The following is a 23,998-nucleotide window of genomic DNA, read 5'->3' on the forward strand; positions in this document are numbered from 1 at the left end:
TTAAAAGGATCAAAATCACACATTTTAAAAAATAAATGATTAAATTGATTATAATTTTTGAAAAATAACTAATTCTAAATTTTACTAAAATTCATGAGAAAAAAATATATTTAACTTTTTCTTTTTATATTGTCAAAAGCTATCTAATACTTTCCATTTTGAAGTGGAATGAAATACGTGCGAGAGGAAAAAAATAAATGTTTAATGACTCTTTCGGTATAGAATTTATAGCAATTGTTCATTTATTTGTACCTTCTTAGACTTAATATAGTGTTAAGCTCTCTTTTTTCCTTTTCTTCATCTACATTATTCTTTTTTTCGATTTTAAAAATAAATGATTAAATTGATTACACTTTTTTAAAAAATAACTAATTCTAAATTTTATTAAAACTCATGAGAAAAAAATATATTTAACTTTTTCTTTTTATATCGTCAAAAGTCATCTGGTACTTTCCATTTTGAAGTGGAATGAAATACTTGAGAGAGGGAAAAAATAAATGTTTAATGACTCTTTCGGTATAGAATTTACAGCAATTGTTCATTTATTTTTACCTTCATAGACTTAATGTAGTGTTAAACTCTCTTTTTTCCTTTTCTTCGTCTACATTATTCTTCTTTTCGGATTTTGTTTCCTTCGCTTATCTTTTTCTCTCCAAAAAAAGGATTTTTTTTTTCATTATTTTTGGGAAAATGTTTAATCCTTAAATTCCAGGAACTTTGTTTGTATTTCATTTTCGATTGTGCTTTTGAGTATATGAAATTATTTAATAGAAAAAGTGTTGTAAAGGGATTAACCAAACAAATGAACATTACGGGAAACCTTGTGTGTGTTTTCTTTTAATTATCTGTGTTGTGGTGTGATGTTTAATTTTGTTGGAAATAATTTAAATATAAGAAAAAATATTAATAGAATATGCAAAATTAAATATTATATAAAATGAAATACTTGGAATTTCATTATATTATAATTTTCATATATTATAAAATAAAAAATGAAAGAAAAATGGGAATGCATATTAAGAAAAAAGAAAAAGGCTTAAGAGATATAGGTTAGAACTTCTAACAATATTAAATCTCATTTAACATAAAAAAAATTACATTGAATCTTTTCAATAGATATTGGAACTACATTAAGTTTAAAAATGTTAAGAAAAATATTCAAATTTTATTACAAATACCAAAACCGAAGGAATAATTAAGTTTAAAACAAAGTAAGAAAATTGAAAAAAGAAGTCATAATTTAAACGTGATTATTCTAAAACTATACATTTTTAAATGTTGGCATCAAATTCATAATTTTATATCAAGTAATTCTAATTTTTAATAAATATTTTTATTAATTTGATATTAATAGTTTGCCCGTGAATAAAAAGTTGTTAGTTTTCCATCTGACTTTTATTTTTCAATTTTGCAAGTTGTTAGTGCTGAAATACCACAACAAGTATTGAATCGTAGTTTCGAAAACATTTTGAAAAATTTAAAAATAATATAAACCTTTGGTGGTAAATAAAAGGTATTTTTAATGTTAGTATTTTAGTACAACAACGTAAGTAAAATAAATGAAGAAGTTAGATCCAAACCAATGTGAGAGGCTGGTTGGATTTCCATGCTATCTGTGGGCGTGGAAAGGGCACTTAGAAATTCCATTGCAAAATTAAAAAATGGCAAAGTTGGAGTTATTTGATTGAAAGGGTTGGGTCGAGAAACGAAGACCTTATCACAACCCAAGTTCAGAACAGAACCCTCTCTGGTTAGTTTTCTGTGAATCAAATTGAAATCGGAGCCATAACAATGCCTTGTGCCAGCATTGTCTCAGCTCCCTCCTACGTCTTCCCCTTTCGTTCTTCCTCCGCTTCCACTTCTTCAATCTCTCCAACTGCGATTTCGCTCACTAAACGAGCTTGGAGGCCACGAATCGACACCGCAAGCTTCGGAAAATGCGTGGTCAGAGCCACCGTCTCGATAGAGAAGGAGACGCCGGAGGCCGAGCGTCCCGAAACGTTTCTCAGAGGAGTGGACGAGGCCCAATCTTCCACCTCCGTTCGGGCCCGGTTCGAGAAGATGATTAGGGAGGCCCAGGACACTGTGTGCAGTGCCCTTGAGGCCGCTGACGGTGGCGCCCAGTTCAAGGAGGATGTTTGGTCCAGGCCCGGTGGCGGCGGCGGCATTAGCAGGGTTCTTCAAGACGGCGCCGTTTGGGAGAAGGCTGGGGTTAATGTCTCTGTCGTTTATGGCGTTATGCCACCTGATGCTTATCGTGCTGCCAAGGGTGCTCCTACCGATCAGAAACCTGGTCCTGTGCCGTTCTTCGCTGCTGGAATCAGCTCCGTATGTTCCCGCATCTCTTTCCCATGCCTTAATTTTGTTATTTTTAAGTTTTTTTTTGGGTAATTAATCTTCCCTCGTTCTCTTTCTGTTCAGGTTTTACACCCAAAGAATCCGTTTGCTCCTACGCTACATTTCAATTATCGCTATTTTGAAACCGATGCTCCTAAAGGTAAACTACATTATGCTTTACTCTTTCCAAGCTGCTCTATGTATCAATCTAGCGGTATTGGTTTCATCACTTTCTAGTCATTGCAAATGTGATGTGATTTATAAGCTCTTTTTTATACTACTTCTTCCGTGATTTTCTTTTTCCTTGATGTTGTTTGGTCTTTTTTTTTTGTGTGCGTGTGTGCTTGGAACTGTGTAATCTTGTAATCCTTAATAGCAGTTAATCTTTATCTGATCTAATATTTAGCTATCTGGTCAGTATTTCCCCAGCTTGGTTACCCGAGGTCCCAGTTTGATTTTTTTTTTTAAATTTATTTGTTACAGCTGTTTATTCTCAAAATCTTAGGACGGTATTTTATTTTCTAATCAATATGAAAGCAAAGGGGTGTTAACGTGAGACCATAGAGTTGTTGAGTTGAACCCTTTGTTGAGTGTGCTGCTATTGTTGATAGTCATGCTGTTGCTTTTGCAGATGCTCCTGGTGCACCTAGACAATGGTGGTTTGGTGGGGGGACTGACCTGACACCAGCTTATATTTTTGAGGAGGATGTTAAGCACTTCCACTCAGTACGTTGCTTAACGCAAATATCAGTTGATATTGTTTTTATGATTTAGAACCTACAAGACTACAGTGGCGTTTTTTTTTTTGGAAACAAGATAGAAAAAAAAAAAATCACTTTCCTTTGGGTTAAAATGTTTACCATACCTTGATGTATTTTGGGGTGTCGGCTTAACAGATATGCCAAAGAATATAGTGATACCTAGCATGACCTTTTATAAAAATAAAAAACGTTACTATACCTTAATGGTTTTGGTACTTTTAGTGAGTACATTTATATATCTTTATAGTCGTGGGTAGGTTTTTTTAAGTTTAGTTTATGTAAGCTTGGTTATTTTAAAGTGACAGGCATTGAAATGTTGAACGCATAATGACTTTCTCTGTGTTTCCATAAAAGGGTTTCTGCAAATGCTTAAGGACTCTTCGGTCAGGGTCGCATAAAGTCTTTCAAACTTTCTATATTTCCTAGATTAAACCCTGAATTGTAAACATAAATTATCAATTTGATGTAATCTTGATTTTTGTTTTGAAAATTTTTTGTTAGGGAAACATTAAGCTGTAGCTGATCATTCAAGTGATTTTATTATATTTTATTGGATGCATTCTAGAGAAAGTGTTTCACTGAATGTACTTCTATCATACTTTTTTGTGTAGGTTCAAAAACGTGCCTGTGACAAGTTTGAGCCTACATTTTACCCTCGATTCAAGAAATGGTGTGATGATTACTTTTATATCAAGGTATAATTCTTCAACATTTTTCACACAGTGAAGATATTACTGTATTTTTTCAGTATAGCCTTTGGGCCTGTTTCATAAAAGCAAAACCTAACAATCACATGGACTTATGGTTAATTTTGATGAGTTTAATATATGACGACTTGGAGGGTATAATAATTAATAAGCAAGAAACCAATGGTGGTAAATGGGTAACGGACTAACAGTAATGACTGTGGTTGAGAATAAAATGACGGGAATGGAAGAAAATGTGATGCAGGGGGGTATCTAGAAGCCATGAATTTAAATGAAGTGGCTTGGCAATAGTTGGAGGTTTTCTGCATGTGGTTATTGTGTGAGAAATACAGCAAGTGGCAAACACAATTATCACCAAGTATTTCTTAGCATTAACTGAGATAAGTGATTTCTGAGCTACTGATTTTTTGTATGCAAAGTAACAGGTTCATTTGATTTGTAAACCTTAAATTGTGAAAATGAAGGTATGTGGGGTGAAATATGACCTCATTGACAACATTGGGTGGACAATCTTTTTTTTTTTTCATTATCTGTTTATGCTCTGTTTTGAGAAATGTCATTTCTTCTTACTATTCCTCCTAATACCATTTTAGGAAAAATATTAATGAAAAATATATGCATTTAAAGGCTTGTTTAACAGTCAGGCTTCCCAAAGGATACAAGCAAATTAAGTTCCTATATTGTCCTGTGTTTGGTGCATACTGGTAGATAATAATGTAAATTGTATGCAAATGACAAATTTACTATTGTGAAAAAGTATTGGTAGTCATATGGGAATGACATTAACAGCAGAAGTGGTGGTCGTAGTAGCAATTGTGACAATAATGGAAACAATGAAGGGAAGGATAGGAATGATGGCATCAAGGTCTGGTGATGCTACAGCGATGGAGGCAATATATCTTGTGGCAGTGAATATAATAGTTGCAAAAGTGGCAATGGTGTTTGTTACTTTAGCTGTAGTAAGAACAATGGTGATGGCGATGTAGTGAAGATTACCGTGTTGCGCAAAGATGGTATCAACAATAATGGTGGTAGTAGCAATGGTAGTGCTGCTAGTTACAACAATTGTAGTGGTAGTGGTCGTGAAACAAATGAGTTGTGGGTAAATAATGGCAAATTGTATCTGTCATATTGTGTTCATGACCTAAACCTTTTCCTTGTGGTAAACTTCCGGCAAGACTAACATGATAGGATAAGCTTATCCTATCCAATTGACTTACCAAACAATAGCATAACTTATTCTATATTCTTTGTCTTAAATACTAAACGTTGACAAAACAATTGATACTTTTCATGTTGCAAGGAAGAAGTAGGCGTAAGTTTAGAATTATACCTTTTGTTTCAGTCTCTTGTTTGTCAGTTATCATACACAGTGGTCCCATATTGTAGTGCACCAGTTGAGAAAAAGAAAATATAATGTCTAACTAGATGTTCCAAGGATGCCTTCTGCTATATTTGTAAAGGACTACAGTGGATTTATTTGACGTATATTTTTAATTGAACTTTGGTGCATGAGCATATGCTGCTGTTGGTTTGTTTTCATTGATTTTCCTTTTATTTCTCCACTCAGCATCGAGGTGAAAGAAGAGGGCTTGGAGGGATATTTTTTGATGATCTGAACGACTATGATCAGGAGATGCTACTTTCCTTTGCTACTGGTGACTGTTTGCATTATAAGTTTGATGTTTCACACTGGATAGAAATCTAATTGTCACTATCTCATGCTGCTTAAACAATTATTTTCTTGCAGAATGTGCAAATTCTGTTATTCCTGCTTATATACCTATCATAGAGAAAAGGAAGGATTTACCCTTCACAGAACATCAGAAAGCATGGCAACAATTGCGAAGGGGACGATATGTTGAATTCAATTTGGTACGCTTTTTAATCCAACTATAGGCTAAAGTGTACTTCTATACTCTTTTTTATCAGTATCAAATGTCTTATCTAACATTTTTCGGCGACAGGTATATGATAGGGGTACAACATTTGGACTGAAAACTGGGGGCAGGATAGAGAGTATTCTTGTATCTCTCCCACTGACAGCCCGGTGGGAATATGATCATGTATGATTTTGGAATCTTTATTTTAAACAAGTTGATATCAGATACCTCTAATTTTTAACTTACGAAATTGTTACTGAAACGGCGATGACATCTTGTATGCAGAAACCGGAAGAAGGAAGCGAAGAATGGAAACTCTTGGATGCGTGCATCAACCCCAAGGAATGGATCTAATTCCTCTGTTGACCCCCAATCTCAGCTTTTACTAATAATAAGAGAGGTTGTGTATATCGTCACAACTATTAGCATGTTGTAGGTGGATTGTAAATCACGTATTTCGCTTGAGTCATCCGTGTAAAGCTTGAAATGCAGGCAATTGTAATGTTTAGGCTGCATCTGTAGTGTACCCACTGTCAACCGTATTCCATAAGTACCTCCTCATACCAGATAACTTCAATGCCAGTGTACTACACCCCAGACTAGTAATTTAGTATGTTATGTTTACGGGTATAATGTTTTTTGCTGAAATATCTTTGTAATTGAATTTAAGTAAGCATTTAAAATTTCCGGTGTTCATTTGCTTTTAATTTACTCAGAACAATTATTCAATAAAACAATAAAACTCGTCAGAATGATATTTAACTGTGTCAAAATTTACATAATGCATTTCACCCCCATCATCGTTGATGTATTTCTCAGCAATGGTGAAAAAATATACATACGGCAAAACAAAAGATAAAAAATGACACATAACTCCTGATCTTTGATTTAATGCTCTGATCCATCATAAGGAATCCTGTCAGGCCAATCAAGAAACTTGTAGCCTTGAAGTGATGGTGGCAAGTAAGTCTGTGTGGAGGAAGGGTTGTCCGGAGGGTAGATGTATCCCTTCGCATACCCAATTTCCTTCATTAATTTGGTTGGAGCATTCCTCAAATGCAGAGGCACCCCCTCATTCTGTCCCGCAGATTCCCTCACTGCCTTCTGCGCGGCCCCTAAGGCTCGATACACTGCAACAGATTTAGGTGCCAAGGCCAAGTAAGCAACGCACTGTGCAAGAATTACATTGCATTCGGGCATTCCCAAGAAGTGGCAAGCTTGGTAGCAAGAAACAGCCTGATTAAGAGCTAATGGATCAGCTAAACCAACATCCTCACTTGCGAATCGTATGAGTCTGCGTGCAATGTAAAGAGGCTCTTCACCTCCCTCTAACATTCTTGCCAACCAATAAATACCTGCATTCGCATCGCTTCCCCTCATAGACTTGTGCAGCGCGCTGATCAGATTATAGTGCTCTTCCCCTGCTTTATCGTAAGCAAGATGCTTGCACTGAAGTGCTTCCCTTGCATCATCAACACTAACAACAGCAACCTTATAATCCTCGTTTGTATGAAGATCTTCCACCCCTTCTTCTTTTTGTTTACCATGTTGTACCCTCGCTGCTGCAGTAACAGCTGCAATCTCCAGAGCATTGAGGGCCACCCGAGCATCTCCATCGCAATTGTTGCTTATATAATCAACAGCATCCTCTTTAACATCAACTTGAACCCCCGCGCTTTGCACCAACCCTTTGTCAGCGTCACTGACAGCGCGGTTCAGAAGCAAGGCAAGGTGGTGGGGTTGGAGAGGGTTAAGGGTGAGGACACGGCAGCGAGACAAGAGAGGTGTAATCAAATGGAAAGAAGGGTTCTCAGTGGTGGCCCCAACGAATACAATGCTGCCATCTTCAATGACGGGTAAGAAAGAGTCCTGCTGGGACTTGTTGAACCGGTGAACCTCGTCCACGAAGAGAACGGTGGATTGGTTGGATTTAAGTCTGAGTTTTCGAGCCTCGTCAACGGCGTCCCTGACGTCCTTAACGCCACTAGTGACGGCGGATAAGGAGACAAACCGGTAACGTGTTGAGGTTGAAGATTTAACGATGGCTTTGGCGATAGTGGTCTTACCAGTACCAGGTGGACCCCACAGGAGGATGGAGGGGAGGCGGTTGCGTTGGATTGCGGAGCGAAGGAGGGAGTTGGCGGCGAGGAGATGGTCCTGCCCTACGACGTCGTCGAGGGTTCTGGGACGCAAACGCTCGTACAAGGGTTGGTGAATGTGAGTGTTGGCGTTTTTCTTCTCTGCGGTTTTCAAGAAGAAAGGGGGCCAGTTTTGTTGCGGTGGCGGTGGTTGTGGCTGTGGATGCTGCGCAGAATGTGTAGAAGGTCTGGGACGTTTGGAAGGTTCTTCGTCTTCTTCTTCTTCTATTTGTTCCTGTGATTGCGATTGTGGAGGTGTGGGGGATTGAGAAGAATGGAAGAAGCGATCAAGCTTGGGCTGGAATGTGGAGGTGTTGGCGGCGTTGGATTTGTGAGTGAGAATCCATTCGGTGGCTTTGACGGTGGATTTGCCGCCGGTGGCGGCCAGGGCTTGAGCGGCTAACTCATCGGGAAAGCCCATACTGAGGAGTTGTTGCATCTCCATGTTCTGGATTCAGATTATTGTGAGTCTCGATGAAGGTATTGAGTATAATTCTTTCTTTTCCTCGTTATTCCTCCACACCAACGCCTACTTCGTATATTCCAGAAGGAAACTATGCCTAACATGGTTTTCTTTTCTCGGACCCTTAGAATACAAATAGTTTCTTTTTTTTTCTTACATTTTCAAAAATTAGTAATTTTCATTTTTATTTTAAATTGAATTATAATTTTACTATTTTTAATATATCAGTTATATTTTTTTATGATTTAAATCGAGTTTCACTGTATTAAATTATTTGAATAAATCATGGTTCAATATTGACATATTCCGTTTTAAATATTTTTATAAAAAATATAATTTTAATATTAAATTATTAATTTAGTTGAATTCTAATAATTGAATACATCAATTCTTTTAAAATTGTTATACACATATTTTAACTATTTTGATGTACTCAGTACTGTTCCTATCTTTTAAAATAGGAAACATAGTTATTAAATCGACTAACTAGGCTACTGTAAAGGTGGTCTTATAATATTGACCAATTATGTATCAATTTGGTAAACTATTTGATCTAGAACCAGGGCTGGATATAAGAGAGCATTATTTTTCCCATAACTTTGTATAGAAAAGATATTTAGTATTTTCGTATATACATTTTTTGTACACTATTTATCTTTGTAAGTGAAAAACCTATCTCTACGTGTTTGAGTATTTGTTAGATGGATATTCACATTTTTGTAATTTACTAAATATACATGGGTGTCGTCCACTGATTTTTTTTATTTTACAGAGTATATAAATATTTAAATTTATTAGAATATTGTTAATCTATACCTTTTATGTTTTACTAGCTTTTAACTAAAAAAAACAATTTTAAAGCTCACGTTTAAGTAAAATTGCGTCATAAATATTAAAAAAGTGGAAAAAAAATCAGAAGCTTTTATGGGGCAGAGCAGAAAAAAATTAGAAAATTGAAAAAAAAACAAAAAAACATGGAGTTGGTTTAATTAGTTGTGGATTGTAATGGCCTAAAGTTGCTAACTTTATCCATTTTATTGTGATGTTGTGGATAGATGTAAGATATTTTAGTGGTAGGAAGAGGCTAATGGATGAAGAGGTAACAATGAGTGTGAAAACAAGAAGGAAATCAGGGTGATGGCTTCTCCCGTCGTTCCCGTTTCAGTTCCCGTTCCGGTCACCGATCCCGCGGTGGCTCGAAACCCAAACGGCGGCGTCACCATCCGCACTCGCCTAAGCCAGCTATGCCAACAAGGGCAGCCTCAGCTGGCTCGCCATCTTCTGGACAGCCTTCCACGCGCCTCCACCGCCGTGTGGAACACCGTGATCATCGGCTTCATCTGCAACAAGATGCCATTGGAAGCCCTGCAGCTTTACGCGGAGATGAAGTCGAGGCGGAACACGGCTTCCGATGGGTACACCTTCTCTTCCACCCTCAAGGCCTGCGCCCTTACCCAAAACCTCATGGCCGGTAAGGCCCTTCATTCCCATTTTCTTCGCTCCCAATCCAATTCCCGAGTCGTCTACAACTCCCTCTTGAACATGTACTCCGCATGCTTACCCCCTTTCTCCACCCAACCCCAACACGACTACGTCCTCAAACTGTTTGCTGTAATGCGCAAACGAAACGTCGTCGCTTGGAACACCTTGATTTCCTGGTTCGTCAAGACCCACAGGCACCTCCACGCTCTTCGCGCCTTCGCCACCCTCGTCAAAGCCTCTCTCACGCCAACCCCCGTCACTTTCGTCAATGTCTTCCCCGCCGTCACTCACCCAACCACCGCCCTTATGCTTTATGGCCTGCTTCTTAAACACGGGGCTGACTATGTCGATCATGTCTTTGCTGTTAGCTCCGCAATTGTTATGTTTGCTGACCTTGGCTGCTTAGAATATGCGAGGATGGTTTTCGATTGCTGTTCTAACAAAAATACTGAGGTCTGGAACTCCATGATTGGCGGTTATGTTCAAAATAACTGTCCCCTTCAGGGGATCGACGTGTTCGTTCGAGCTTTGGAGTCAGAGGAGGCTGTGTGCGATGACGTCACTTTCCTGTCGGTTATCTCTGCTGTTTCCCAGCTGCAGCAAATAAAATTGGCCCAGCAGATACATGCATTTGTTCTAAAAAGTTTGGCGGTTACTCCCACTATTGTTGTCAATGCAATCATTGTGATGTACTCCAGATGCAGTTCCGTGGATACTTCCTTTAAGGTTTTTGAAAAGATGTCTGAAAGGGATGCTGTATCGTGGAATACGATAATTTCTTCCTTTGCGCAGAATGGTTTGGACGAGGAAGCACTGATGCTTGTGTGTGAGATGCAGAAGCAGAGGTTTACCATCGATTCTGTCACTGTGACGGCGTTACTCTCTGCGGCTTCTAACATGAGGGACTCGTACATTGGAAGGCAAACGCATGCATATCTAATTCGCCATGGGATACAATTTGAGGGTATGGAGAGTTATCTGATTGACATGTATGCTAAATCTGGCTTGATTACGACTTCGGAGTTATTGTTTGAGCAGAATGGCCCAAGTGATAGAGATCTGGCCTCATGGAACGCTATGATTGCTGGTTATACTCAGAATGGGCTCAGTGACAAAGCTATTCTCATTCTTAGAGAGGCATTGGTGCGCAAGGTAATACCTAATGCAGTGACATTGGCTTCGATTCTCCCATCTTGTAGTTCCATGGGAAGCACGGACCTTGCTAGGCAACTTCATGGATTCTCCATACGTCTGTTGTTGGACCAAAATGTTTATGTGGGAACTGCTTTAGTGGACGCTTATTCAAAATCGGGTGCAATCAGTTATGCCGAAAATGTTTTTGTCAGAACACCGGAGAAGAATTCTGTCACGTACACCACAATGATAATGAGCTATGGTCAGCATGGAATGGGTAAGAGAGCCCTTGCCTTGTATGATTCCATGCTGAGATGCGGGATTAAGCCCGATGCAATTACTTTTATTGCCATCCTGTCTGCTTGCAATTACAGTGGTTTGGTTGAAGAAGGTCTTCACATATTTGAGTCGATGGATAAAGTACATAAAATCAAGCCCTCAACGGAACATTATTGTTGTGTTGCAGACATGTTAGGGAGGGTTGGGAGGGTGGTCGAAGCTTATGAGTTTGTTGAGAGACTGGGTGAGGACGGTGATGCAGTAGAAATCTGGGGATCTATTCTTGGAGCCTGCAAAAATCATGGGTACTTTGAACTGGGAAAAGTTATTGCAGAAAAGTTGCTTAATATGGAAAAGGAAAAAAGGATTGCTGGATATCATGTTCTGCTCTCAAATATCTATGCAGAGGAGGGAGAATGGGAAAATGTTGATCGAGTGAGAAATCATATGAAGGAAAAAGGTTTGCAAAAGGAAATTGCATGTAGCTGGGTTGAAATTGCTGGGTGTGTGAACTACTTTGTAGCTAGAGATGAGAAGCACCCTCTAAGCGGTGAGATATATTATATCTTGGACATATTGACTAGGGACATGATGGGTGTTGGTTATAAGCCAGGCTACAATTCAAACTTAAACAGGATCTTGGAATCAAGTGACTGAAATGAATAAATTATGCCAAACTTGAACAAAATTAGGTGCCGGTTAGGTTTGAGTATGACCAACGATACCTGCATAAGTTCATCCAGTGTGCACATGACTAGAGCTGTCATTGGTCATTCACTTGAAACAATTTTTCATTGATGAAAAACATATTCAATTCATGCACAGCACGGTTGTGCAGCTGAATAGTGACAATTTTGATTCTACTTTTTGCTCCTGAATCAAGAAATGCTGTGGTTTTTGTACTACTTCAATGGAGGTATAGTTCTTCGACTCAACCTTTTTTACATGATGTGGCATTTAAATGCAGCATTTGGCTGTGGTGTATCATCAGGGCCCAGTTGATTAAACTGAAACAGAATAATTGAAGACCGAATGAAGTGTTTTGTATGATAGTGGAGATGCTATCTCATGAACAAGTCCTTATGATACATTTATTCGAGATACTTGGGATAGTGGCAAAAGGTCAGGAGCATCTATGTTGAGGCAAACTGCAACTGTTGTTATTATTCAGTCTCACCCCTAGGCATTCCTTTCAATAGAGATAGGTGTTGTCTCAAATAGTTCGATTATATGTTGTAAGCATCGTAAATTGCACTGGTACGTATATATAGGAAGACATGTTTAGGATTTAACTGGTCATATTTGGCTTACAAAACTAGATCAACCAGTTTTCATGTACAAGGCAGTATATGATGGAAAAATATGTAAGAGACAGAAAAAAGAATTGGTGTAAGAAAATGAAAGAGTAAGTGAGTACAACTTTATATTTATTTTCTATTGGTACGCATAAAAACCTAATTATTCTTCTTACTCTGTATGATAGTGCTGATTACCTTTGTAGAATTTTTTTTTTTAGTATATAATACCCACATAAAATGTCATGAAAAAAGAAAGGATGGTGGTAATGAATTGTTATGAGGAAATAGTGAAAATATAGTCTTGAAATATTTGGTTCGCTAGAACAAAAACATTGAGAATATCCACTGCGAATATAAGCTTCATTCTAGATTTTAGGATTGTAATGGGAAATTGGAAAGAGTATCTTTATGGAGTTTACATCACTGCCTTAGTCTTACATATGCAACAGCTGATAAAAAGAAATTATAGCAACTTGATAACGAATACAAGCATTATAAGCATTATTATGCATGCAATATGTATGATCGATTAGATTAGAGTAAGATACCTAAACCTGATTCATAACGTAATCAACGAAACGTCCTAAAGAAGAGTGGGAACATCCACCTTCCAACAATGTCGTCCTACTCTTTTCACTCGCTTCCACCACTCTCTTCCTTCTCTCATCATCAATCTCCACCAAATTCCTTATTCCATTTCCTATCTTCTCCGCACTCAAAACACTGGGAGCTTCACCCATGAAGTCAACCCTGTAATCCAAAGAAATCTCCAAAGCAATCTCCAGCTCACGCACCAGTAAGAACGCGTTCGTCTGTTGTTCGGCGTAGAGCGGCCAGGTCGCAATGGGCACACCAAAATGTATGCTCTCAAGGGTAGAATTCCAGCCGCAGTGGGAAACAAACCCTCCGGTGGCTCGGTGGGCCAGTATTTGGGCCTGAGGGGCCCATCCGATCACCTTTCCAATCCCTGCCGTCCGATCTAAAAAGCCCGCAGGTAAAATCGGAGGCAATTCCGAGGGAGCGTAATCAGAGGGCGGGGTCATGAAAGTAGAGCCCTTCGGTGGAGGTTTCCGCAGGGACCACAGGAAGCGGGCCCCACTGTTTTCAAGAGCCCGTGCGATCTCCCTCACCTGATCCTCACCAAAAGAACCCATGCTCCCAAAGCACAGGAACAAAACGGAGGAAGGAGGTTGCTGGTCAAGCCAATCGAAGATGTCAGCGTTGTCAGCGTGAGCGTTGGCATGGGGCTTGGGCTTTGGGTTCAGAATGGGTCCCACTGCATAAACGGCCTGAGGCCCGTGAAAGAAGGATTGGGCCGCATGGGATTCTAGCTCCTCAAACGAATTTACTATGAAGCCATCAGCTTTCTTGAGGCCCCTCCCGAAGTTCATGAAAACTTCCTCCCACTCCTTCCTCAGCGTTACGGAAGGAAAATTCCGTGCTGGGATCGGCTTCGCGAAACTCGGGATGACCCACTCGGCGTCGAACTCAGTGAACTCGGCGTTCTCCTCTTCCTTGAGGGTGTGGAGATGAAGCATCAAACCAAGGAAAGCAAGACCGGAGGTGAAAAAGACGAGTGAAGGGACGTTGAACTCTTTGGCAACATCGATCATGGTGGTGAAGAACATGTCCACCACGAAGGCCGCGAGTGGGGGTGTAGGGCTGAGGTTGGAGATGGCTTCTCTGACGTGTGGCTTTTGAAGTTCGATTGTTTCGTTCATTAGAGTTGGTTGGGAGTTGGAGGGAGTTTCGGGGAGGTTGATGAGCTGAAAACGTTGGGAGTTAATAAGGGAATGAGTGTAAGCAGCGGTTGTGGTGTCGGATGGTAGTTTGATTACGAGGAGAGTGATGGAGATATGGTGGTGGCGCTCCAACAGAAGGTTCGCGAACTGAATGGCGGAGACGAGATGACCCGCTCCCAGACCAGGGATGAAGACGAGTCGTGCAGCTTTTTCCATGGTGGTGACTCGTTCACTCATCCACTCACTCGTAGTGGTGTGTGTGGAATTATTGAGATGGAAGTGATTGGAAGGACAAGGGAAACTGTTATGGGAAGAAACTTAAGGACAGTAGTGTTTTGTTTTCTAATGATTTTTTGGAAGAGTCAAAGTAACAACTGCCATGCTGGTCCCAAAATTCTACTACCAGTCCTTTTGTATGCTAATGGAATCAATTTTTTTTTTCTTCTTCTTGTTTTACTCTCAAATATTAATAAAATCCAAATAAAATATGACATTTAATAATAATAATTACACATAATAACATTTTTTATTTTTATAAAATGTCAAAAGTAAAAGTATTCCATTAATTGAGTAAACATTAAAAGAGAAGGAAGATTTATAGAATGAAAATTCCTTTGAAACAAAACTAAGAAGTAAAACAAAAGAGATTTTTTTTTTGGAGTTATCTAATAAATTAAAAGTATAAATATTAGAAAATAAAAAAAAAAACTAAATATCTATCTGATAATTAAATTTGATAAAAAAAAATTACCACAAAATAATTTTTTTAAAATGTATACCTAAGACTTCAAAAGAAATGTATATTTAAAATTGTAAATTTGATGAACTGGAAAAAGTAAAATAATTAAAAAAGAAAATAAAATTTTGTATCAGATTTTTTTAAAATAACATAAAATAAAGGAGAAATGGTAATAGTAAAAATAAATCTTTTAAATTGCGGAATATTTTAATTATCACGGAAACAAATACAATAAAGATATACGAACTCCTCCTTTCTTTTTTATTTTTTAGAATTTCTGGTCTGTTTAATTTATCAAAAGCTACGGTGCAGCGCAATTTCTCTCTCTATAATTTTTATTTTTATTTTCTCAATTTTTGTATTTCAAATTATGTAATGTAATATAAATTGTATTTTAAAATATACAATCTAAACTATATTTATATTTAAAATTATACAATTTAAAATATAATTTTTATTTTGTATTTTAAAATATATAATGCGGAATATTAAAACTTATATTCAAGATTGAAATTACGGAGATACGGCAAGAAATGACCCTTTTATTAATTAAACGTCTTTCAAATAAGAAGACCCATTCATGCAATCTTGCCTGAAAAAAAAAAACTATACGTATGAAATTGCCGACCTTAATAAAATTAGGACTGGACAAAACTAATTGAGTTGTACTAAACTGTAAAATAATTACCCTAAATTAAACTAAAATTACTGAACTACATATTAATTAATTGTGAAGTGAAAATAATAGCTGTTTTTGGGACTGAACTGCTTAGGAATGTGACATTTCTTATAGAAGAAGAATTATGCTTCAGAACGTGTTTATTAAAATTAAAATCGGTTAATTGGTATTTTCGTTTGTCTTTTTCCTCTATCTTATTACATAATTTGATTCGAATAATCTAATAAAAAAAGAAATATGATTTGAATTGGAAGGGCAAAGTCAAGAGCCAAACTTTGAGACAAATAAAAGAAGCTACTTGATTTTTCCAAATTCCAATGCCTTTTTTTCTTTGCTTTGAATTTTCAGTTACTTCCAAATTTCAGGGACAGTCTCAATTTTCTTTCTCTCTTTTCTTCTTATTGCATCTCCACACATTAAACGAAGGAAAATTACTTTTTATAAATTTTGATAATTTTTTTTACAAATTCAGTTTATTTTTAAGTGATTTTATATTTTTTCATTTTTTTATTTTCACTATTCTAAAATTATTTAAGAGATGATACCTTATATTATAAAAAAAATTATCAAAATTTAATAGTCAAAATATCATTATTTTTAAATAAATCAGTTTAATATGAAGTTTCTTCACTTAGATGAATGGCTAGCATAAGAGAGGCCACCTTCTTAGTTTCCATTTTTCTCATATGAATTTTCACACCAATTTAATAACATGATATATATATATATATATATATATATATATATATATATATATATATATATATATATATATTATGTATAAATAATGTATATTATTGAAAAATATTACTAAAAGTATTACTCAAAAAGTATAGCAATGTAAACAATAACTATTTTAAGAAAAAAAATATATTACTTTTTTATGTTAAAAATTATTACTAAAAGGTTGGCGTTTATAGATTTGTAAGTTCTTATGATGCTTATTATTAAGTATATATTAAATAATAATAATAATAATATATTCTACTCGTACAAACACTTTAAGACGACTGTGTAATCTATCGAAATATATGTTTTTTTAAGACGACTTAAACAGATAGGATATGTATTGTTGGTAATGTTTTCGTTCAAATTAGATTTTGTATTTATAAACTACTTGTCTAATTCTTCTCAAATTTTAGACAATAAATTTAGGGGATAACTTCCTACAACAAATGACTCTTTCCACTCAAGAGTCATCCTTATAAATATTGTATTAAAATATATTAATATTTTAATTTTGGTATTTTGAAGTATTATTCATGTCATGTTGGTTTTGTTGAGAGATGGATCATCTTCCTTGTCTTCAACATGACTTCTTAAATACAAAACTTGTTCATGTTCTATAGGATCTAATAGTTTCCTAACCAATTTCAAAATATAAAAGGTAGATTATTATTGCATAGTACAACCAATTAGTGTACTTTGGTTAAAAAGTAATTAAGTTCAATTAAAAAATAGTGGAGTTCGGTTCAGAATTCGTACAATTTGATTATAAAATAATATAGTTCAGTTCAAAAATAATGCAATTTGGTTCAAAAATAGTGCAATTAAAAAAAGGTTCAGTTCATATTACAGTGTAATTCAATTTGATTTGTTAGAATACAAAAAACAATTTACTTCAATTTAGTTTATCTAAACTATTTTTATTTCAATTTTGATGATTTCTTTTTTATTTCACTACAACTTTTAACACTGCACTGCAGTTTAGTTCATTTTGGTCGATCCTAGGTATTTATGTCAATTTTTATTGTACCATAGAAAACATAATTAAGGAGAGAAAATAAAAAATTCAACATAACATAAATAAAAACGAGGTTCCATGCCTCAAAATTCCAAATGCCAAATGTATTTTTTGCAATTTTATTTATTTATTTATTGATTTAAAAATTTAATATATTTTATTATAAAATTAAAGCGGTTTGTAATGCAAGTTATTTTTTTCATAGAAGTATAAAAATATTTTCTGTTGCGATAAAACTATGTTGACGAAGAAATCATTCTCGCGTTATCTAAAAAATTTGATTTCAAATGGGAATATTCACCACCTCTACCATGAAGCTTCATTCTAGATTTTAGGAGTGTGATGAGTAATTGGAAAGAGTATCTTTATGGAGTTTACATGAGTATTTGAGAGAGAGTGAATGAATGAGTTTAAGTAAATTTAAGAGTGAATTGTGTGTTGTTTTTTTAAAGGATTTAGAGTTGATTGTAAATAAATTTAGAAATAATTTTTATAAAAGTTTGTGAGAGAATTGATTGATGTGATGAATTAAAAATTATGTTTTAATAGAATTATTTGTGAGATTACCATTTTGCCCGTAATTTAATAAGTAGTATAAATTAATATTTGTATAAGTAAATTTATTTTCATAATTGTTTTTAACCACTAAAAAAAACAGTTTTCAAAACCAAGCCACCCAAGAAATCCTTTTCTTGTATATGGGGATTGAATCCCTCATCCTAAGTTCGATCCAAGATCGAATCCCTCAACAAATAGGATGGAATCCCTCGAGCCATGCCATGCATGTAAGAGAGAAGAGAGGATAAAATTGTCATTCAGTAGCTGAATCCACTTAAATCAGCACAGAAGTGGTGAGATTACAATCATCTTGCATCCTGCCAATCACCCATATGTCTTTCTCTTAAATTTTATCCAATGAACACAAAAAAACCTTCAGAATCCATCTCGCTTTGCCAATTTCCCTCAAATGAACACAATATTAGGCTGCTTGCAACAAATTACTATTAGAAGGGATCTGGCAAGATGAATTTACGAGTAGATAATGTGTTCGAATTTAGTAATTTCTATAGAAAAGAGACCGCTGATTTGTGGGATTAACATATTAATCCATCTCGCTGAAAAGAGGATATTTCAATGTAAAAAACATGATTTTACGCTATTGTCCCATTTTTGTTATTGGTTCTAAATGAATTTGCATAGGATTGGATTTAGTTCTAAAAATATTAGAACCGATCCTTCTTCATACGCTTAAGTATATAAAACAAAAAAAACTACATCACATCGTATAGAACAAAATATTCTTCGTAATTTTTATTTATTTATTACACCTATTAAATTTTTATTTAAAAACTATTCATCAACACTTTTTTAAAATTAATTTAAACTCATCAAATTTTAATTTTATATTATTTTTAATTATAAGAACAAATTTATAATTTTTATTTATTAAAACTTTTTTTTATCTATTATATCTATTAAATTACTAACAAACTTTCATAAATTTTAACTCAACATCTATTCATTTTCACCGCCAAATATCTTAAAAATAAAAAACAAAAAACTTTTACTCTCAAATTCATTTGATTCATCTACTAAGTCTCTGTTAAATGGGTAATGATATTTTGACTACTAAATTTTGATAATTTTCTCTTACAATATGAAGTGTCATTTTCTAAGTGATTTTCAAATATTAAGAATGAAAAAAAGATAAAATAAAAAACCACTTAAAAAATGACACCTCATGTGATAAGAGAAAGTTGTCAAAATTTAGTAGTCAAAATACCGATATCATTTTCCCTGCCTACTCTCGTATGAACAAAGACTTATATCTTACATTTGCAACAGCTGATAAACAAGAAATTATAGCAACTGGTAATGAATACAAGCATTATAAGCATAATTGTGTATGCAAAATATATATGATCGATCAGAGTAAGATACCTAAACCTGATTCATAATGTAATCAATGAAACGTCCTAAAGAAGAGTGGGAACATCCACCTTCCAACAATGTCTTCCTACTCTTTTCACTAGCTTCCACCACTCTCTTCCTTCTCTCATCATCAATCTCCACCAAATTCCTTATTCCATTTTCTATCTTCTCTGCACTCAAAACACCGGGAGCTTCACCCATGAAGTCAACCCTGTAATCCAAAGAAATCTCCAAAGAAATCTCCAGCTCACGCACCAGTAAGAACGCGTTCGTTTGTTGTTCGGCGTAGAGCGGCCAGGTCGCAATGGGCACACCAAAATGTATGCTCTCAAGGCTAGAATTCCAGCCACAGTGGGAAACAAACCCTCCGGTGGCTCGGTGGGCCAGTATTTGGGCCTGAGGGGCCCATCCGATCACCTTTCCAATCCCTGCCGTCCGATCTAAGAAGCCCGCGGGTAAAATCGAAGGCAATTCGGAGGGAGCGTAATCAGAGGGTGGGGTCATGAACTTCGGTGCAGGTTTGCGGAGGGACCACAGGAAGCGGGCCCCACTGTTTTCAAGAGCCCGTGCGATCTCCCTCACCTGATCCTCACCAAAAGAACCCATGCTCCCGAAGCACAGGAACACAACGGAGGAAGGAGGTTGCTGGTCAAGCCAATCGAAGATGTCAGCGTTGTCAGCGTGAGCGTTGGCATGGGGCTTGGGCTTTGGGTTCAGAATGGGTCCCACTGCATAAACGGGCTGAGGCCCGTGAAGGAAGGATTGGGCCGCATGGGGTTCTAGCTCCTCGAATGAATTTACTATGAAGCCATCAGCTTTCTTGAGGCCCCTCCGGTAGTTCACGAAAACTTCCTCCCACTCCTTTCTCAGCGCTATGGAAGGAAAAGTCCGAGTTGGGACTGGGTTCGCGAAACTAGGGATGACCCACTCGACGTCGGACTCGGTGTTGAACTCGGCGTTCTCCTCTTCCGTCAGGGTGTGGAGATGAAGCATCAAACCAAGGAAAGCAAGACCGGAGGTGAAAAAGACGAGTGAAGGGACGTGGAACTCTTTGGCGACATCGATCATGGCGGTGCAGAACATGTCCACCACAAAGGCCGCGAGTGGGGGCGTGGGGCTGAGGTTGGAGACGGCTTCTCTGACGTGCGGCTTTTGAAGTTGAAATATTTCTATCATCGGAGTTGGTGGGGAGGTGGAGGGAGTTTCGGGGAGGTTGATGAGCTGAAAACGTTGGGAGTTAATAAGGGAATGAGTGTAAGCATCGGTTGTGGTGTCGGATGGTAGTTTGATTACGAGGAGAGTGATGGAGATATGGTGGTGGCGCTCCAACAGAAGGTTCGCGAACTGAATGGTGGAGACGAGATGACCCACTCCCGGACCAGGGATGAAGACGAGTCGTGCAGCTTTCTCCATAGTGGTGACTCGTTCACTCATTCAGATGTAAGTGATTGGATTGGAAGGATAAGGGAAGATGTTATGGGAAGAAACTTAAGGACAGTATTGTTTTGTTTTCTGATGATATTTTGGAGTGAACGCAACAACTGCCATGCTGGTACGAAATTCTATTACTAGTTCTTTGCCTATGTAAATTGAATCAGTTCTTTTTTTCTTTTTTTTTCCTCTCAAATATTAATATAATCACAATGAAATATGACATTAAATGATAATTATAGATAATAAATAACATTTATTAATTTTTAAAATGTTAAAAAGTAAAAGCATTCCATTAATTTGATTAAATATTAAAAGACAAGGAAGAGTTATAGAATGGAAGTTCATTTTAAACAAGGAAAATTACCTTTTGACAAACAAAATTTTATCAGACTAAACAAAGTTTCTAAAAATAGAATTAAAGTTGATTAATTTTTTATTTTGTAATTAAAATAAAATAATATTTGTTTTCCTAAATAAGAAAGTTTGTCAAAACTTTGATAAAAATACTTTGTTAACATATCACAGTTCTTTAAACAAAATTAAGAATTTAAAGAAATGAGAAACTAACTTTTTTTAAGTTATCTAATAAATTAAAAGCATAAGTATTAGAAAATAAAAATGATTAAATATGAATCTGGTAAATAAATTGGAAAAAAATAAAATTTATTTTTTACAACACAAGAAAAAAATGTATAAACATTAAAAAAAATGTATAACGAAAACTTTAAAAGATTATGGTGCAGCGCAATTTCTCTCCGCACCTCCATAGTTTTAATTTTTATTTCTTCAAATTTTAGTATTTCAAATTATGTAATATAGATTATTTAAAATATATTTATATTTTAAATTATACCCTTTAAAATGTATTCTTTTATTTTATACTTTAAAATATTCAATGCGAAATATTAAAAATTATATTCAAGATTGTAAATTCCAAAATACAAACATATCAAGATAGAGATTGAAATTGCGGAGGTATGAGAAGAAATTACGCTTTTATAATGTTAAATGTCTTTCAAAATTCAATGTAATTCTTATAAGGGTATAATAAGAAGAGCCATTCACGCAAGCAATCTTGCCTGAAAAAAATGAACTTCATGTATGAAATTGCCAACCTTAGAATTCAGATAAAGAAGATCGTATCTTCCTATTAACACACTTGGTTTATGTCCCTTTCTATTGCACAAAAAAAACACAGAATCAAGGAGAGGAAAACAAACATTCAACATAACAGAAATAAAAACGGGGCTCCATGCCCCAAAATGCCAAATGGAAAATGGGATTTCCTCACTTAGTGGCTTGGGCAATTATATTACTTATTGAACTGGCTTCCTCCTTGGCAGTCTCCACCAATGAATCCTGAAACCCAATTTCATATATATAAAATTGCATCAGACAGAACTCTCGAGGAAGAAACTGCGGAACCAAGTATTTCTGAACCAGAAAGAACATTGCATACCTGTGCAGCTATTAACCGTGCAATAGTTTTCTTGCTTGACTCCTGAAGCTCACCGGCAATTAGAAGTTCATCAAGTATATAATAGGCCTTCCATGATAAAACAAAATCAACAACATATGTCAGAAGAGAAATTAGTTGACCCCAAGAAAATAAGCCAGTTGATATGATCAATTATTAATGCCCATTATTGGAAAAATAATTCATAATGACTTTGGGTATAAATCATGATACGCGGACAAACAAACCTTGTGGAAATTGAATATCAAGTCCAGTTCACAGACCTGCAAATGGTGAAGCGACCATTAATCCTTATATCCTTCCTAGAAAGAATGAAACTATTTTCATAGGTTCCAAAAGTCAGCTTTGAACAGAACTCACACTGCCAAAATACCGATCAAGAATCTCTACAAAATGATGAATTATTTCAAGGACTTCTAATTCGTTGTCCTCTTCATCAATACACATGCAGAAATAAAGACTAGCATACCTGCAGCAGATATTTGTTAGAAAATAGCAAGACAGAAGAGTGTATTGCAAATGAGTAAGTAGTGGTATATGACAAACGGCCATATACACTTGTTAAATTACCTTTTATAAACAATTTTATGTCCCCGCCATTCTACAAAATTACAGAGCTTGGGAGCACGTGTAAGAACCACGCCACTGATCTCACGGATAGCCTTAAAAAATAAATTAGATGTAAAAATGGTGTATCGAGGATGATTCAAGTGGGACACAGACACAGTAAGCAATGATGCACAGGTCCATCAGTGTACTTGCAATACAAAGCTTACAAGTTAAAGAATAATAAGTAGAAGTCAGTCATGAAAATAACAAATACCAAAGGGAACGAGGGGAGCTTGGGAAAATTTCAAGAACTAAATAACTAAGTACATGTTTGCATTTCAGTTAAGAAAACTTTTCTTTTACTCTCAAAAGTTCAATTTCTTCATTCTTCAATTTGCACAGTTGAATTGGCAAAAGTACTTCACTAGTTTTTATCCAAACACAGTAATTAGGGTGTGAGCTTACCTTATTTCTTTCCTTCTGCGAGTAAGGAGAATACCATTTTGTGAGCCTGACCTTCCCTTGACGACTAATGAGTAGCACAAAGTGTATCTACACTTAAGAAGAGGAGGGATAAAGTACGTTGAAATTGGAAATACATAGAGAAAGAATGTGATAGTAAAAGAACAAAAATGGCGCCTGCAAGGTGTAGATCATAAAAACATGGATGAAAAGACGAGTTATTAAGAGTATCCTAATCGCAATGGGGAAAAAGGTCCAATTATCCCAACAATCTAAAACATCGACAAAAGAGGACAAAAAGAACAACCTTCAAGATTGAGTGCCAAAACACGAAAGAGCGTTGGTCTTGAATTGAAACCATGAATCATCATCATCAAGTCCAGATTTTATGGATTTTGCGGCAAGAAAAGTGATTTGTGGGGTGATTGGGTTGGCTTATTGACATGGATAGTTATAATTGTGCTATGATGCAAAATCTAAGAATTGAATCTAGAAAGTAGGAACAAGAAAAAAAATGTCTGAATAGGAATGAGAAAACTGGATCGGAGATATAGCGTACGTAGAATTTGGAAGAAACTTTACCATTTCCCTCGATTCGCTCGCGCCTTCCGCTGCTAGGATCACGCTCCCTTCTCCTTCTCCTTCTCCTTCTCCCAAACCTTCGATTTTTGCCTTAATGTCATTTCCTAAATAAATCAAAATTTTATACTTTCCGTTTATTTTTCCTCTTTCTTTTCGAGTTCTGTTTTTCTGTTTCC

General features: G+C 36.1%; 6 protein-coding genes across 6 annotated transcripts; 2 read left to right on the forward strand and 4 right to left on the reverse strand.

The window, feature by feature from the left end:
• The first annotated feature begins 1,607 nt into the window (after positions 1-1,607).
• Positions 1,608-6,336, forward strand: LOC114194137 (oxygen-dependent coproporphyrinogen-III oxidase, chloroplastic). Its single transcript, XM_028084211.2, has 8 exons — positions 1,608-2,328; positions 2,422-2,497; positions 2,969-3,063; positions 3,710-3,793; positions 5,376-5,463; positions 5,556-5,680; positions 5,773-5,871; positions 5,974-6,336. The coding sequence occupies exons 1-8, from the start codon at positions 1,792-1,794 to the stop codon at positions 6,040-6,042; spliced, it is 1,173 nt and encodes a 390-aa protein (XP_027940012.1). The 5' UTR covers positions 1,608-1,791; the 3' UTR covers positions 6,043-6,336.
• An 81-nt stretch (positions 6,337-6,417) lies between these two features.
• LOC114194135 (AAA-type ATPase family protein) lies at positions 6,418-8,402 on the reverse strand. Its single transcript, XM_028084210.2, has one exon. It carries the CDS (start codon positions 8,269-8,271, stop codon positions 6,577-6,579), a length of 1,695 nt encoding a protein of 564 aa, XP_027940011.2. The 5' UTR covers positions 8,272-8,402; the 3' UTR covers positions 6,418-6,576.
• A 919-nt stretch (positions 8,403-9,321) lies between these two features.
• LOC114193940 (Tetratricopeptide repeat (TPR)-like superfamily protein) lies at positions 9,322-12,127 on the forward strand. The gene has a single exon (XM_028083943.2). It carries the CDS (start codon positions 9,427-9,429, stop codon positions 11,839-11,841), a length of 2,415 nt encoding a protein of 804 aa, XP_027939744.2. The 5' UTR covers positions 9,322-9,426; the 3' UTR covers positions 11,842-12,127.
• A 696-nt stretch (positions 12,128-12,823) lies between these two features.
• LOC114193941 (anthocyanidin 3-O-glucosyltransferase 2-like) lies at positions 12,824-14,562 on the reverse strand. The gene has a single exon (XM_028083944.2). The coding sequence runs from the start codon at positions 14,459-14,461 to the stop codon at positions 13,031-13,033; it is 1,431 nt and encodes a 476-aa protein (XP_027939745.2). The 5' UTR covers positions 14,462-14,562; the 3' UTR covers positions 12,824-13,030.
• Positions 14,563-19,198: 4,636 nt separating this feature from the next.
• Positions 19,199-20,865, reverse strand: LOC114194400 (anthocyanidin 3-O-glucosyltransferase 2-like). The gene has a single exon (XM_085665294.1). It carries the CDS (start codon positions 20,750-20,752, stop codon positions 19,328-19,330), a length of 1,425 nt encoding a protein of 474 aa, XP_085521420.1. The 5' UTR covers positions 20,753-20,865; the 3' UTR covers positions 19,199-19,327.
• A 962-nt stretch (positions 20,866-21,827) lies between these two features.
• On the reverse strand, positions 21,828-23,960 carry LOC114194404 (AP-1 complex subunit sigma-1). The gene is made up of 7 exons (XM_028084594.2): positions 23,823-23,960; positions 23,244-23,330; positions 22,800-22,891; positions 22,590-22,698; positions 22,457-22,492; positions 22,212-22,298; positions 21,828-22,111 (listed from the first exon to the last, which is right to left on the reverse strand). The coding sequence occupies exons 1-7, from the start codon at positions 23,823-23,825 to the stop codon at positions 22,040-22,042; spliced, it is 486 nt and encodes a 161-aa protein (XP_027940395.1). The 5' UTR covers positions 23,826-23,960; the 3' UTR covers positions 21,828-22,039.
• Positions 23,961-23,998: the final 38 nt, after the last annotated feature.

The sequence above is a fragment of the Vigna unguiculata genome, chromosome 8 (assembly GCF_037176805.1).
Source record: "Vigna unguiculata cultivar grain cowpea cultivar isolate G323 ecotype 2 chromosome 8, ASM3717680v1, whole genome shotgun sequence".
NCBI classification, from domain to species: domain Eukaryota; kingdom Viridiplantae; phylum Streptophyta; class Magnoliopsida; order Fabales; family Fabaceae; genus Vigna; species Vigna unguiculata.

What these genes read in the sequence shown, in the direction of transcription:
- LOC114193941 (XM_028083944.2), bottom strand. Translation starts at nt 14,461, where the DNA reads ATGAGTGAACGAGTCACCACCATGGAAAAAGCTGCACGACTCGTCTTC.
- LOC114194404 (XM_028084594.2), bottom strand. An exon ending in CATAAAATTGTTTATAAAAG is followed by an intron (nt 22,699 to 22,799) that starts GTAATTTAACAA and finishes TATCTGCTGCAG; the next exon opens with GTATGCTAGTCTTTATTTCT. An exon ending in TGATATTCAATTTCCACAAG is followed by an intron (nt 22,299 to 22,456) that starts GTTTGTTTGTCC and finishes TTATCATGGAAG; the next exon opens with GCCTATTATATACTTGATGA.
- LOC114194137 (XM_028084211.2), top strand. Translation starts at nt 1,792, where the DNA reads ATGCCTTGTGCCAGCATTGTCTCAGCTCCCTCCTACGTCTTCCCCTTT. An exon ending in GATATGTTGAATTCAATTTG is followed by an intron (nt 5,681 to 5,772) that starts GTACGCTTTTTA and finishes TTTCGGCGACAG; the next exon opens with GTATATGATAGGGGTACAAC. An exon ending in CCCGGTGGGAATATGATCAT is followed by an intron (nt 5,872 to 5,973) that starts GTATGATTTTGG and finishes TCTTGTATGCAG; the next exon opens with AAACCGGAAGAAGGAAGCGA.
- LOC114193940 (XM_028083943.2), top strand. Translation starts at nt 9,427, where the DNA reads ATGGCTTCTCCCGTCGTTCCCGTTTCAGTTCCCGTTCCGGTCACCGAT.
- LOC114194400 (XM_085665294.1), bottom strand. Translation starts at nt 20,752, where the DNA reads ATGAGTGAACGAGTCACCACTATGGAGAAAGCTGCACGACTCGTCTTC.
- LOC114194135 (XM_028084210.2), bottom strand. Translation starts at nt 8,271, where the DNA reads ATGGAGATGCAACAACTCCTCAGTATGGGCTTTCCCGATGAGTTAGCC.